The sequence below is a fragment of the Emiliania huxleyi genome, assembly GCF_000372725.1.
Source record: "Emiliania huxleyi CCMP1516 unplaced genomic scaffold EMIHUscaffold_11, whole genome shotgun sequence".
NCBI lineage: Eukaryota > Haptophyta > Isochrysidales > Noelaerhabdaceae > Emiliania > Emiliania huxleyi.
In genome coordinates, this window is record NW_005201792.1 from 141,544 (window position 1) to 154,473 (window position 12,930).

General features: G+C 68.6%; 3 protein-coding genes across 3 annotated transcripts in view; 2 read left to right on the forward strand and 1 right to left on the reverse strand.

Moving 5' to 3' along the window:
• EMIHUDRAFT_199883 (hypothetical protein) overlaps positions 1 to 5,229 on the forward strand; it is a gene marked incomplete at both ends in the record, with an annotated part of 5,697 nt that extends 468 nt beyond the window's left edge. Inside the window, 12 exons of the mRNA XM_005791805.1 lie at positions 242 to 445; positions 779 to 1,101; positions 1,181 to 1,310; positions 1,665 to 1,730; positions 1,985 to 2,049; positions 2,183 to 2,601; positions 2,674 to 2,924; positions 2,998 to 3,396; positions 3,709 to 3,779; positions 4,032 to 4,188; positions 4,333 to 4,452; positions 4,588 to 5,229. Coding sequence (XP_005791862.1) covers positions 242 to 445; positions 779 to 1,101; positions 1,181 to 1,310; positions 1,665 to 1,730; positions 1,985 to 2,049; positions 2,183 to 2,601; positions 2,674 to 2,924; positions 2,998 to 3,396; positions 3,709 to 3,779; positions 4,032 to 4,188; positions 4,333 to 4,452; positions 4,588 to 5,229 — 2,847 coding nt within the window. The remainder of the gene's footprint in view (positions 1 to 241; positions 446 to 778; positions 1,102 to 1,180; positions 1,311 to 1,664; positions 1,731 to 1,984; positions 2,050 to 2,182; positions 2,602 to 2,673; positions 2,925 to 2,997; positions 3,397 to 3,708; positions 3,780 to 4,031; positions 4,189 to 4,332; positions 4,453 to 4,587) is intronic.
• A 291-nt stretch (positions 5,230 to 5,520) lies between these two features.
• EMIHUDRAFT_433378 (hypothetical protein) lies at positions 5,521 to 8,997 on the reverse strand. The gene is made up of 9 exons (XM_005791806.1): positions 8,361 to 8,997; positions 7,952 to 8,035; positions 7,798 to 7,878; positions 7,347 to 7,534; positions 7,103 to 7,175; positions 6,697 to 6,782; positions 6,570 to 6,621; positions 6,111 to 6,374; positions 5,521 to 5,850 (listed from the first exon to the last, which is right to left on the reverse strand). The coding sequence occupies exons 1-9, from the start codon at positions 8,958 to 8,960 to the stop codon at positions 5,683 to 5,685; spliced, it is 1,596 nt and encodes a 531-aa protein (XP_005791863.1). The 5' UTR covers positions 8,961 to 8,997; the 3' UTR covers positions 5,521 to 5,682.
• A 575-nt stretch (positions 8,998 to 9,572) lies between these two features.
• Positions 9,573 to 10,472, forward strand: EMIHUDRAFT_420752 (hypothetical protein). The gene is made up of 2 exons (XM_005791807.1): positions 9,573 to 9,808; positions 9,882 to 10,472. The coding sequence occupies exons 1-2, from the start codon at positions 9,647 to 9,649 to the stop codon at positions 10,410 to 10,412; spliced, it is 693 nt and encodes a 230-aa protein (XP_005791864.1). The 5' UTR covers positions 9,573 to 9,646; the 3' UTR covers positions 10,413 to 10,472.
• The last annotated feature ends 2,458 nt before the right edge of the window (positions 10,473 to 12,930 follow it).

Here is a 12,930-nt window from a genome sequence, read left to right on the forward strand (position 1 = left end):
CTCCCCCTCCCCCTCCCCCTCGCCCTACCCCTACCCCTACCCCTACCCCTACCCCTAACCGCAGGCGGCCCTCGGCCTCGACGGAGCGGAGCTGTGCGGCGCCACCATCGCCGTCCGGCGCGGCGGGAGCGACGCCTCACTCGCTGCAGAGGAGGACGCTTCTCCCGCGCCGTCCGCGGCGCGCCTCCCTCCCCCTCTGCCTCCGCCTCCTCCGCCACCCCACGCCTGCAGCTGTGCGCAGGCTGACGGCTCGGCGTGGACTCGGGTCGGGTGTGTGGAGAGGAGTCGGGCGGACCAGGCGCCGGACGAGCCCACTGCTGGAGCGGAGGGTGGTGCGGAGGGTGGTGCGGAGGGTGCCGTGAGCGAGTGGACTCGGGTCGAGTCTGTGGCGGAGGAGGGCGTCCCGCGCCACTACGACTGCCGCATCGCCGCCAGCGGTGGAAGGGTTCTCGCACGCGACCCAGCCGCCTCGCCACGCGCCACGGCAGCAGCAGCAGCAGCAGCAGCAGAGCCGCCCGCCTCATGGCAGGAGGAGCCCCCACCGCCCCCACCGCCCCCCCCTCCACCTCCGCCGCCGCCGCCGCCGCCGCCGCCTCTCCAAGCCCGCGCCTACCCCGCGCGAGCGGGCCGCCCCCACCCCCCATCGCCGCCGCTCGGCCCCCCCCACACTCCGTCGCCGCCGCTCGCCTCTCTGCTGTGCGTCGGGAGCCGGGACCCAAACCCGCTGCTGTCGCTGCGGCTGCCGCTGCCTGGCTCGTTCGAGATTGGCCGCGACGAGGGCTGCGACGAGACCATCGGAGAGTGCGCCGCCATCTCGGCCTCGCACTGCAAGCTGCACCTGCGGCTTGGCGGGGGCGGAGATCAGCCGGCCGGAGAGCGGGCGGTGGAGGTGTGGCTGGAGGACCGCTCGACCAACGGCACATTCGTCGGCGGCGCCAGGCTCGGAAAGGGCAACACGCGCCGCCTCGTCCCCGGCGAGCGCTTCTCGCTGCTGCACGACGGCCCGTACGCCTTCGAGCTGCGGCTCGGTCCGCCCCGGCCAGACAGCGACCCGTCGGAGGAGCTGCGCAAGCTCAACTTGCCCGACGGAGGGCCGGGCAGGTAGGCTCGGCCAGCAGGGGGCGGGGGAGGGGCGGGCGGGGCGAGAGGTGCGCCGAGGTGCGTGTCCCGCCCCTCGCAGGTCCGCCCCGCGAGCCGGCGTCGACGGCTGCTGGCGGTGCGGCTGCTGCGGCAGCGCAAACTACCCCCGCCGCTCGACGTGCTTCCGATCCGCCTGCGGCTCCTCCCGCGACGCGCGCGGGACCGCCCTGGTGCAAGCGTACCTGGACAGGCTGCAGAGCTCCTCCGACTCCGCCCCCGCCTCCAAGACCACCGAGGGTCGCGGCCATCCACGCGCTGCCCCCGCCGCTGCTGCCCCTTCTGCGTCTGCTGCCCCTGCTGCCTCTTCCGCCTCTGCTGCCTCTGCTGCCTCTGCTGCCTCTGCTGCTCCTCCGAGAAGGCTGCGAGAAGCCTCCGAGAAGCCTCCGAGAAAGCGACGGGCTGCTCCTGCTGCGCTTGCTACGCCTGCTGCGTTTGCTGCGCCTGCTGCGCCTGCTGCCGCTGCTGCCGCTGCTGCCGCTGCTGCCGCTGCTGCCGTCGCCGCGTCGTCGACGGAGCCGCGCGAGGAGCCGCGCGTGGAGAGCGCGGGCCCGGCGGAGCACGGGGCGCGGCGCAGCAAGCACGAGCGCGTGGTGCGCTCGCCTCCACACGGCCTCCGCTCACGGCCTGCCCTGCGGCACAGGACAGAGCGCGCGCAGCCGCCGTAGCGAGAGTCCACGGCCCCCCCCCTCGCAGGCGCGGCCGATCACAGAGTGGAGGCAGAAGCCCTACAAGCCCATCCAGAGGCGGATGCTGCCCGCGGACGGCGACGAGGCGCCGCGCCCCAAACACCGATTCCTGGCGCGGGAGAGGAGGCGTCGCCTCGACCTCGGACGTGTCCTCCTAGGCGACCAAGGAGACGGTGCTTCCGGCGGGAGCGGACCCGCTGAACCACGTGCACCCTTCAGCGCGGTGCTCTCGCCCCTGCACGCTCACGCGAGCCCGCCACCCGCCCTGCACCCCCACACGCCGCGAGGCGCAGGTACACGCGGCAGAGCTGGTCCTCATATCTCCCCATATCTCCCCATATCTCCCCATGTCTCAGGTACACGCAGCAGAGCTGGTCCGTCCACCAGTACAACCGACTCAACGAGAGCTTGCGCGGCGGCAGCTCCGGCGGTCGCTCCGCTCGAGGAGGGGCGACGCACGGCGCGGAGCTGGCACGCCGGATGCAAGCTGCGGCGGCGCCACCGCCCCCCGACGCCCCCCTCGAGTCGGTCGACTGGCCGCTCGAGCCGACCGCGCCGACTCTCGGCCGGGAAGCGGGCGGTGCGACGGACGTGCCGATGCTGCGGCTCTCCGGGCCGGCCCCGACGCTGCGAGGTTTCCGACGGCTGCTGGAGGCGTGCGCGGCTGTCGTCGGCCCGGCGCGCGTGCATGAGGCAGCGCAGCAGGGTGGGCAGCGCTTGTGGCCCATCTTTGTCCTCTCGCGCGGCCGGCCGGAGACGGCGCATCTGCACTGGGGTACAGAGCACGCGCTCGGCGGGGAGGGCGAAGGCGAGGGCGAGGGCGAGGGCGGGGGCGAGGGTGCGCTAGTGGTGGCGGTGGTGTCGCCGGAGGAGGAGGCGGAGTATCGGCGCTGCTGGCCTGGCTCGCTGCTGCTGGCGCTGCCTCAGGCGGGCAGGCCGGTGGGGTACGCTCGGCACGTGCTTAAGCGGGCGCTGCAGTGGCGCACGCCCTTCTTCTGGATGTGCGACGACAACCTCTCGACGTTTGTGCGCATCGAGCGCGGGAGCGACGGCCTGGCGCGGAGGCACACGCAAGGCTCGCGCTGCACCACCTCGTGTGTCAGCACGCCCTTGGGGCGAGATCTGTCCCTCACGCGGCACTCGTGACACGTCAGGTCCGCTCTTTCGCGAGGCCTTCATGCACGTGCAGCGGCGCGAGGGCATCTCGTCCATCGCTCTCGCGGGCTTCCTCCGCTCCAACGGCACCGAGACGTCCAAGACGTACACCGAAGTACTCGACAACGTCAAGGTGTACAAGTGCTGCCTGCTCAACTCGCTGCAGTGCGCGGGCGTCGAGTACGTCGCGCCGCTCGCCAACTTTGAGGACGTCGCCTTCAACCGCGAGCTGCTGCTGCGCGGCCGGCGGCTGCTCAAGGTGCAGCGCTACGCGTACCGTGCGCACATGGCGGCGAGCGGGGGCTGCGCCTCGCGACGAGGCGACAGTGCCGGCGGCGAGCTCGTCCACCCTTCGTACCGACACGAGGAGCTGAGCGCCGCGGATCTCGCCACCGTCGCGAGGCTGGAGGAGTGGGTGCGCCGGGACGAGGCAAAGCCGATGCCCCGGCGGCTGCAGCGGCGCATCGACCTGCAGGCCGCCTCCCGCACGCAGCCTTCGCATGCAACAAAGGGCGAGAGGCGGCCGCGCCGCCCTGCCCGCCGCCGCTCTCGCCGCGACGAGGAGGAGAGCAGCGAGGAGGAGGAGAGCGGTGAGGAGGGAGAGAGCAGCGAGGAGGAGGAGGGCAGCGAGGACAGCGGCGGGGAGAGCGGTGAGGCGAGCACCGACGAGGAGGAGAGCGAGGAGCAGGAGAGCTCCTTCGAGGTGGGAGGCCGTGTCGTCCTCGAGTATTCCGACGGCGCGCTGTACCCGGGCGAGATCTTGAGCTTTGACGGCGCGTCCCGCTTGTACACGGTGCGGTGCGATGACGGCGAGCTGTTGGAGGACGTCTCGCTGCACGAGATGCTGCGAGAGGAGGAGCAGGGGCGGGCGGGCGGCGGGGAGTCGGGCGAGGAGGCGGGCGAGGAGGCGGACGAGGAGTCCTCGGACGACGGAGGCTTCGGCGGCGGCGAAGGGACGGCGGAGACAGCGGCGGCGGTTGCGCGGGCAGAGCGTGTGACGGAGGTCGACGGCCTCGTGCTCCACCTCTCCTCGAACGCCACCGGGTACAGGGGCGTCGCGAAGAGGCGGGGCAGCAGCCGGCGCGAGCGGTTCCAGGCATGCTTCCGGCGCAAGTCGATTGGCTGCTACACGACGGCGGTCGAGGCGGCTGTGGCGTACGCGCAGCGGGCGGCCGTTACGCAGGCGATCGACTGGATGCTCCAGCAGGTCGTGGCGGAGGTGAGTGAGGAGGGCGAGGACGGCGAGGACGGCGAAGAAGAGGGCGAGGGCGAGGAGGCACCAGTGCCGGTGGCGGAGGAGGCGGAGGGCTTGCGTCTGCATCTGTCAAGCAACGCCGCCACCGGCTACAAGAATGTGCGGGAGTCCTCTGGCCGCTTCGAAGCGCGGATCTGCCTAGGCGGCTCGGGACGGCAGATCGCCATCGGCCGCTTCGACACGGCAGTGGAGGCGGCGGTGGCGTATGCGCGGAGGGTCGGACAGGCAGAGGAGGCAGGGGTGGAGGCAGCGGAGGAGGCAGCGGAGGAGGCAGCGGAGGAGGTAGGGGAGGAGGCAGCGAAGGAGGTAGGGGAGGAGGCGGCGGAGGAGGCAGCGGACGGGGCGTCAGAGGCAGTGACGATGGAGGAGGCAGCAGAGGCGGCGGCTGGCGCTGGCTATCACGACCCCAGCCAGCAGGTCTTGGGGGCCGACGAGCGGCGGCGGCTCGAGGCGACCGTTGGCTACGTGGTATGCGGCATCAACGGCTGCTGCCTACAGTATGGCCACTGCGGCGAGTGCCTCTTTGAGCTCAACGGCCGACGCTGCCGCCAGCGGCCCACCGCGCCGGCCCCGCCGGTGAAGCGGCGCCGCACGTCGGCGGCAGGGCAGCCCTCGACGTCGGACCAGAGCGGGGATGCGCCGCTGGCAGCCGAGGCTGCTCAGCCGGCACCGGAGCCGCCGCCTGCGGCACCGCGTCTCGCAGACGTGAGCGTGTACGAGCGCGGCGCGGGGTGGCGGAAGCCGGTGGACACGCCCTGCGCGGAGTGCGGCGGGTGCCACGACCCCACGCAGACGCTGCTGTGCGACGGGGACGGCTGCGATCGCGCGTACCACCTCTCCTGTCTCAAGCCGCCGCTCGAACACGTGCCCGCAGGGAAGTGGCTGTGCCCCGGCTGCACCGAGCGCTGGAACGCGAGCGAGGCGGGCTCGCGCGAGCTGGCGCGCAGCCTGTACGAGCAGGAGATGCGCGAGGCGCGCAACCTGCGCCGGTAACCCTTCCCGGCGGGGTCATGCGGAGTGTCTCTGCACGCGTACGTACATATGACGCGCCGTCTCTGAGTACAGATGTACAGTACGTTCTCATTCTCAGCGTCGCTTCGTTTGTGGGGAGTCTGTGGAGAGTCTGTGTGGAGTCTCTCGCACGGCGGTCCACGGTGTGTGGCGAGACGAGCGTGCGATCGCCGATCGAGTTCGAGAGAGTCGCGCCGGTCGCGGACTCGTGTGCGCTATAGAGATTAGAGATAGAGTCTGCTGCACGGCGCGTCGGCGTACAAATGCGCTCTGTGGTTGTTTACTTACAACTTTCTCAGTGGAAACCAACAATAGTCAATACGCGCGCTGGCACGGACAGCGCCGCCCCCACAGGCACTCTGCTTGCGCCGCCACGCCCGGTCCCGTGGCGCCAGAGGTCACCGCCAACGCGCCCCCGGGCAAGTAGAGGACACGCTAGCCCTTCTTCATCTGCTTGCCGGCGCGGATGACCTCGTCGACGAGCAGCAGCTGCGCCGCAATGACGGCGGCCGAGTCCAGCATCTGCCGCTTGACGCGGAAGTTGTCCCACAGCCCGGCGGCGCACGGGTCGAGCGGCTCGCCTGTCTCCACGTCGAGGCCCACCTGGCCGGAGGGAGGCGTGCGGCGACACGTCACGCGCAGGCACTCGCTGGCAGGCACTCACTGGCACGCGGCGGTCGCTGGCATGTCTCGTTCAGTGTGGGCGCGCCGGTGCGGCGGGGTTGCCAGAGGCGGCAGGCGGCGGGCGCGGCGGGCGCGCGACGGCGGGACCGCGGGGCGTGGGAGGCAAGGGAGGCAGGGGAGGGAAGATGTGTGTGTGTGTGTGTGTGTGTGTGTGTGTGTGTGTGTGCGCGCGTCCGCGCCTTTGGCGAGCCCGCCTCCTGCTCCTCCTGCAGCTTGAGGAGCGCGTCCTGCGCGTCGTAGCCGGCGTTGTCCGCGAGCGTCTTCGGGATGACGAGCAGCGCGTCGGCGAAGGTCTGCACGCCGAGCTTTGCGCGGCCCTGCACCTTCTTGCGGTACTCCATCAGGTGCGCGTGGCAGAGCACCTCGATGCCGCCCGCGCCCGGCAGCAGCTGGCCGTCGGTGACGGCGTTGGACACGGCGCGCAGCCCGTCGCGGACCGCCTCCTGCGGGGGGCGTGTCGTGGACGTGTCGTGGACGTGTCGTGGACGTGTCGTGGACGTGTCGTGGACGTGTCGTGGACGTGTCGTGGACGTGTCGTGGACGTGTCGTGGACGTGTCGTGGACGTGTCGTGGACGTGTCGTGGACGTGTCGTGGACGCGTCCCCGGCGGCGGGTGGCGGGGCCGAGGGGCCGCTCTCCTTGATCTGCGAGATGACGTGCGGGTGCGCGCCCTTGATGAGGATGGTGCACCTGCCGTGTCGCGGGCGTGGCGTGGGCGCGGTCGCGTGCAAGGGGCCGGCCGGGGTCGGGTGGGCGGTGGCGCACGAGAAGGGGTTCGAGACGCCCTCGAGGAAAGTGTACGTCTCCTCGCCCAGCGTCTGCTCCGACACCTCCTCCGCGTACCCGAGCACCTGCACGCGGCGGGGCGGGGCTCGCCGCATGCCCCGGCCCACGCTGCACACACGGCCCCTGCCGTGCCGCTCATATTGACGGAGGGGTCTGGAGGGGTCTGGAGGGGTCTAGGGGGCGCCCAGGAGGTGTAAAGGAGGCGTGCAGGAGGTGTGCAGGAGGTGTGCAGGAGGTGTGTAGGAGGTGTGCAGGAGGTGTGCAGGAGGTGTGTAGGAGGTGTGCAGGAGGTGTGCAGGAGGTGTGCAGGAGGTGTGCAGGAGGTGTGCAGGAGGTGTGTAGGAGGTGTGCAGGAGGTGTGTAGGAGGTGTGTATGGAGCGTCGCCTCGGGCGTCATGTCGTCGATCGAGTTGACCTGCTCGCCGCCGCACGCGAGGGTGATGCGCTCCATGTTGCGCCTGCGCGGGGGGCGGGGGGCGGGTGGGTGCGGGTGGGGTGGAGCGGGTGAGTGGGGGGGTGCGGCGCGGGTGTGTGATGGTGTGTGGTGTGCGGTGTGTGGTGTGGTGTGGGTGAGGTGTGTGGAGGGTGTGGGAGTGGTGTGGGCGATTGGTGATTGAGTTGCGCGGCACCGCTTTGCGCGGCGCAGCGCGAGGATGCCCTCCTTGGCAAGGAGGTCGAGGGCGAGCGGGTCGATCCCCTTCTGGTTGATGACCACCATCGTCTCGCCCTCGCCGCACGCCTTGCGCTTCAGGTCGATGATCAGCTTTGTCTTGTCGTCGACCCACTTGCGCTCCGCCTGCACCATCTTCTCGCGCTCCTGCTCACACGCGCACACACCACGCAACGCTCAAAGACGGGACCCCTCCCCCTCCCCCTCCCCCTCCCCCTCCCCCGCCATCCCTAGCGTCGCTCCGGTGAGCGAGAAGTAGAATCCCGACGTCGGGCTGGCGGCTGCGGGCTGGCGGCTGCGGGCTGGCGGCTGCGGGCTGGCGGCTGCGGGCTGGCGGCTGCGGGCTGGCGGCTGCGGGCTGGCGGCTGCGGGCTGGCGGCTGCGGGCGGGGGGTGAGGGGGGTGAGGCTCCTCTGCGTTGGAGTAGTAGAAGCCCGAGTTGACCTCGGAGCGCATGTACTCGAGGTCGTAGTTGATGGTGAGGACGCGCACCTAAGAGCAGCTCATTGAACGTGAGAGGTGAGACCAGAAGACAAGACAGAGTGCGCTCGAGGTGGACAAGCGCCTTGCTGAGCTGCTTTGGCATGCCGGGGTGCCTCCCGCCATGGTCGAGGACGAGGCCCTTGACGAGGCGAGAGTCGGTGCCCGCCTGCAGGAGCGAGGAGACGCGCGTCGGGAGCGGGCCGAGGAGCGGGCGGACCGGGAGGAGAGCAAGGGGAGGAGAGCAAGGGGAGGAGAGCAGCCAGGGGAGAAGGGCAGCATCCGGGGGAGGAGCGGGGGGGGGAGGGGAGCAGGCGGCCGGGCAGTGGGGTGGAGCGGCTGGCAGCCGCGAGCGGGTGGGTGCGGCGTGGGAGGGGGTGGTGGGGGGGGGGGGGTGTCGGGGCAAGGCGGGGATGTGGCGGGGCGAGGGGCGAGAGGGCAGGAGGGTGGTGCGGAGAGGGCAGGGGAGGCAAGCGGGAGTGGAGGAGGGTTGCCTTGTGCTGCATGTGCATGATCTCGACCATGTGCAGGTCGAGCGGCGTGTCCGGCTTGCGGATCGTCAGCACCGCGTCCACGCAGATGGCGGTAAACATGTCCGCCAGCTCGCGGTGCATCTTAGTGCGGAGCGAGCACTGCGCAATCTGGAGGAGCAGGTCGCGGTCGGCGCAGTCCTTGGCGAGCGCGGTCCGGTCGATGTACTCGAGCAGCGACGTCTTCGCCAGCTCGATCCCCTCGCACAGCAGTCGCGGGTGCACCCCGTCCGAGAGGTGGCGCTCTGCCTGCTTCATCATCTCGCCGACGACGAGGACGGCGGAGGTGGTGCCGTCGCCGGTGATGTCGTCCTGCGCGGTGGCGATGCGCGCAATCATGCACGCGGTCGGGTTCTGGATCTGCATCTCGTGCAGCAGCGTGTTCCCGTCCTTGGTGAGCTTGATGTCGCCCGCGCCGCCGACAAGCATCTTGAGCGTGCCCTTGGGACCGAGGTTGCTCTTGAGCACGTCCTGCAGGCCGCGGGCCGCGTTGATGTTCATCAGCGACGCCTGGCCCGACTTGAGCACATCGGCGTTCGGGTTGAGCTGCTGGGTGGCCGCCATTGACACGTCGCTGGGCGAGCTGCTGGCCCAACGAGCGGCAACGGAGGCGTTGGTACCCGCTTTGACGGTAATTCTTTTATTCCCCTCACCATGTTCCCACGATGATCCTGGCTGTTCTTCACCTTTCTACCTACCTACCTACGATGAGTTCAAAGACGTCATCGCCTATGGCGTCTGCAAACGGGCATGCCACTGACGCCGCAGGTAGGTGCGTCGCCATCCTCACGGTGGCTCCGTGGCCGCCGCCTGCTCCTCCTGACCTCCTCTGGTGCCATGTCTGCCTCGATGCCCAGCTCAGCTCGGATGTGACTCGGATGTCTGCGGCAGCGCGCACCGACACCGCTCCATTCGGCTCCTTTGACGCGAGCCGCGTTAAGGCGAAATGCTCGCAGAGTTCGGCCAGACAGAGGCACAGAGCCTTGCGCGCTTCGAGGTAGTTGCAAGTTGGCGGGTGAGTGAGTGTGAGTGTGTACACACACACACACACGTAGTTGGCGGCGCAGATGAGCGAGATCGTCATCGGCGAGGTCACTCAGAAACGTCCGGGCCTCGTCCTTCGCACAACGGTTGTGGCAAAATTGTCTTTGGCGCAACGAGGTCTCACGGCCTCGACGACACGTCTGGGAGGACGCCGGCACAGCGCTAGCCCATTCAACCCCGCCCTCCTCGTTTCGACACACAGACCTATGCTCCTCGCCGGGATGCTCCTTCCTCCCGCCCTGGCGCTTTCAGCGCCCTCCGTGGTCCAGCAGCGCAAGCGCGCGCTGCTGTCGTCGGTCGCGACCCTCAAGCGCAGCCCGAGCGCTGCGGCGAGGGATGCGGTCCTGGCGGCCGTCGCCGACCTCGAGGCGCGATCCATCTCGTGAGCAGCTAACCCATCAGACACCACTGCTGCCACTCTCGACAGCTCCGTGCGCGTAGGCGTGCAGCGTGACTAGCGCGCCGCCCGACGGCCGCTGGGCTCTCATCTTCTCGACGCAGGCGGAGCTGCCCGACGCGTCACGGCCGCGCACCTCGAGCCCGGTGCAAGGGCTCATCGACGCAACCTACGCGGCGTTTTTCAAGGTGGCGCCGGCGCTGGCGGGAGCGCAGCAGGATGGCCGCAGCGGCGCCTCCAACGAGCAGGCCCTCTCGCTCGACACGGGCGTCGTCGAGAACCGCGTGCGCATACCGCTGCCGTTCCTGCCCTCGATCCTCGAGATCCGCGTCGACGGCCGCGTGGCGGAGGCCGGGGCGGCGGAAACGGAGCCGCTGCTGGATGTCACCTTCACCGAGTGCTCCTTCGCGCTGCAGCGCAGCGGCGCCCGCTCAAGCGGCGGTGCCTTGCGCATCCCGCTCCCGTCCCCCGTGGGGACGCTCCGGACGACGCACTGTGATGATGAGGTGCGCGTCTCCAGGGGCGGTCGGGGCGGGGTGTTTGTGCTGAAGCGCTTGCGCGCGGCGGCTACGTGATGGGCCCGCGTGTGGCGTCATGGGGAGTAGATATGCCTTTTGAGAAGCGGGACCACAGCCAGACCACAGCATCCTGCTAGCGCGCCCACCCCCCACGCGCAGGAACCCGAACCCTGGGTAGAAGCGCGGGTTCATGCCCAACGCCACTGGCGGCGTCCTGCTCGCGTGCGACGGGCCGGCGATCAAGCAGTTCATCCTCAAGCTTGACGAGGACCGGCGCGCCGCGAGCCAGGCGCCGAGTTTTGTGCTGCGCGACCTCGACGAGCGGACGCTGCTGCTGCGCGACGACGAGCCAGCGCTGGTCGAGTTTGTCAAGGCGAAGCTCGACGAGCTGCAGGCGCGCCCCGCGCCCGCCCGCCGCCACCCGCGCGACGTACCGCGGCCTGCCCACTCACCACGCCGCGCCGCGGCTACAGAGCGCCAACGCATACGAGCGCAGCGATGTCGACGTGCAGTCAGCGCCTCCGGAGAAGGGCCACGGCCCCCGCAAAAAGAGCAGGAAAGACGGATAGCCCGGTGTGCTAGTGCAGCGCGATGGATTTTAGGATGTGATAGGGATAGGATTAGTGATAGGGATAGGGGCCCCCAGCTGAGAGAGGCGGGAGCCGCAGCAGGAGGCTCCTGCACGTGCTCCTGCAGGAGAGGTGTGGCCGCGGTGTGCGTGGGGCGCGGCGTGGGAGGGGTGACGCAATACCGCCAACACTGTGACGACGATGTCGTTACCGCAGTGGTGACCACAAGCAAAATTGGTGGGGTCGTGTGGGTGGTTTTTTCTCAATTCTCGCCTGATTCTCGCATCTCCGACGGGAGATCATCTCGGTGTCGAAAAATATCTCGTATATGTGTTATCTCTGCGAAGCTAGGATCGAAAACGACGCGACGGCCCCTGGCCCCGCTCGCTTAGGGCTGATTGGCTAGACGAGAGCGGCCTACCCGTCCAACGGGGGGCAGTCTGACGACCGGGGCGCGAGCTCTGACCGCCGTACTCACCGGGAGCGGGACGCTGTGTGGCGTGCGAGACGTGAGATCTGCGGTGAAGGTCGGGGACGGTGGGAGCCCCAATCTACAATGCTGTCTTAAGGTTGCTCCCGGCCCACAGTGGGGATTTTGGCCTACAGTGTGTACAGTGATCGTCTAGGAATCCTAAATGGCCTGCAATGCCGTATCTTTGTGTCTAACTTGTAGAGCACCTTGAAAAACTAGTATATCTTGGGGTGAAAAGTTTCTCGATGAGGTGGGGATCCGTGGTGAGCAGATTCCCAGATTCTCCAGATTCCCGCCCTCGAAAACCGCCCATTTTAATTCATTTTGGCGTTCCGGTGCCTACAAAAAATATCCGATATGATATCGAGCTGACCACAGGGTTTGCGGCGATCACTGTCCTACCAGCGGGCACAGTGGGCCGCGGACACCCGTGAATGACCTTAAGGTCCGACAGGTTCGGCACCAGGCACCGACTCGGGATACCGGCGGGCGGAGGACCCTCCCAGCTCACAGCTCACAGGACACAGCTACAGCTCAGCTACAGCTCTCTCTGGAGTGGACCACCCGCGAAACCCGAAACGGTCTTCGGGTGGCACGGCCCCCGGTCGTGTGCGTCGAAAGTAGGGGCCAATATTCGAGAGGCGAAAGAAAGAACACAGACTCAACCCAAGGGAGGGATGGGAGGACGGCACGCCGCCACCACACAGGGATTTTAAGGAGAGGGGTGTGATGCGCTAGCCGTCGCCCACCCTTGGGCGTCCGCCTCTTCCGATCTCTCTTCGCAGTCTCTCGCCCCCGATTCTCGCTGCAACCTTCATGCCACCCCGCGGTCGTCCCACTCTCGTCGTTCTCTCTCTTGTCGCTTCTTCCTCTGTCGCGTCGCTCTCCTCTGCCTCGTCCTGCGACGGCGCCGCCACCTGCCGCTCCCTTGCTCTCGCGGCTTCTCTCGCCTTTCGGCGCAACTCTGCCCTCCTCGGACCTCGCGGCATATTTTGGCCCCTCGAGTTTATCGAGCTCTCCTCGCGCAAGGACGACTCTTCTGACGCCCACTGCGATCATTTGCCGCCAAGTCATATCGTTGCTCAGGTCCACTCTCTCTTCGGACACTTTTGTACTTCCACAGATGATGCTGGCGCTGGGGTCCCCTTCGGGTGCATCGTGACAGCTGACGACGAGATTACCACTGGTGTGTCGTCCTCCTCGGAGTCGTCGTCCCCGGCTTCCTCCCGTTCGGCTCTACGTTCAGCGTGGCTCACCCTCCATGCCGTGAACAGGCGCTTTATCCACCCTATATTCTTCTCTCGTGTTAGTGCCAGTGCGCGCCAGTCCCGTGCCCAGTGTTGTGCGAGGGAGTTTTGTTGTAAAATTCTTCTCTCGCTCCTCTGCCCGTGCCTTGGTCTTGTCGTTGTTTCGCACCCATGTCTGTACGGCAATCGAAGCTGCCTTCCCCACTACCTGTAGTTCTCTAGTTCACTCGTCACCTCTCCTGCGAGCTCCCCTCTCTTTCTTTCGGGTATGGAGTCCGTGAGTGCGG

Excerpts from the sequence above, each read along its gene's own strand:
- EMIHUDRAFT_433378 (XM_005791806.1), bottom strand. The coding sequence starts at position 8,960 with ATGGCGGCCACCCAGCAGCTCAACCCGAACGCCGATGTGCTCAAGTCG. Across the intron at positions 7,879-7,951 it reads TGCCAAAGCAGCTCAGCAAG|GTGCGCGTCCTCACCATCAA; the intron begins GCGCTTGTCCAC and ends AGCTGCTCTTAG. Across the intron at positions 7,535-7,797 it reads TCTACTACTCCAACGCAGAG|GAGCGCGAGAAGATGGTGCA; the intron begins GAGCCTCACCCC and ends GCGTGTGAGCAG.
- EMIHUDRAFT_420752 (XM_005791807.1), top strand. The coding sequence starts at position 9,647 with ATGCTCCTCGCCGGGATGCTCCTTCCTCCCGCCCTGGCGCTTTCAGCG. Across the intron at positions 9,809-9,881 it reads CGGCCGTCGCCGACCTCGAG|GCGTGCAGCGTGACTAGCGC; the intron begins GCGCGATCCATC and ends CCGTGCGCGTAG.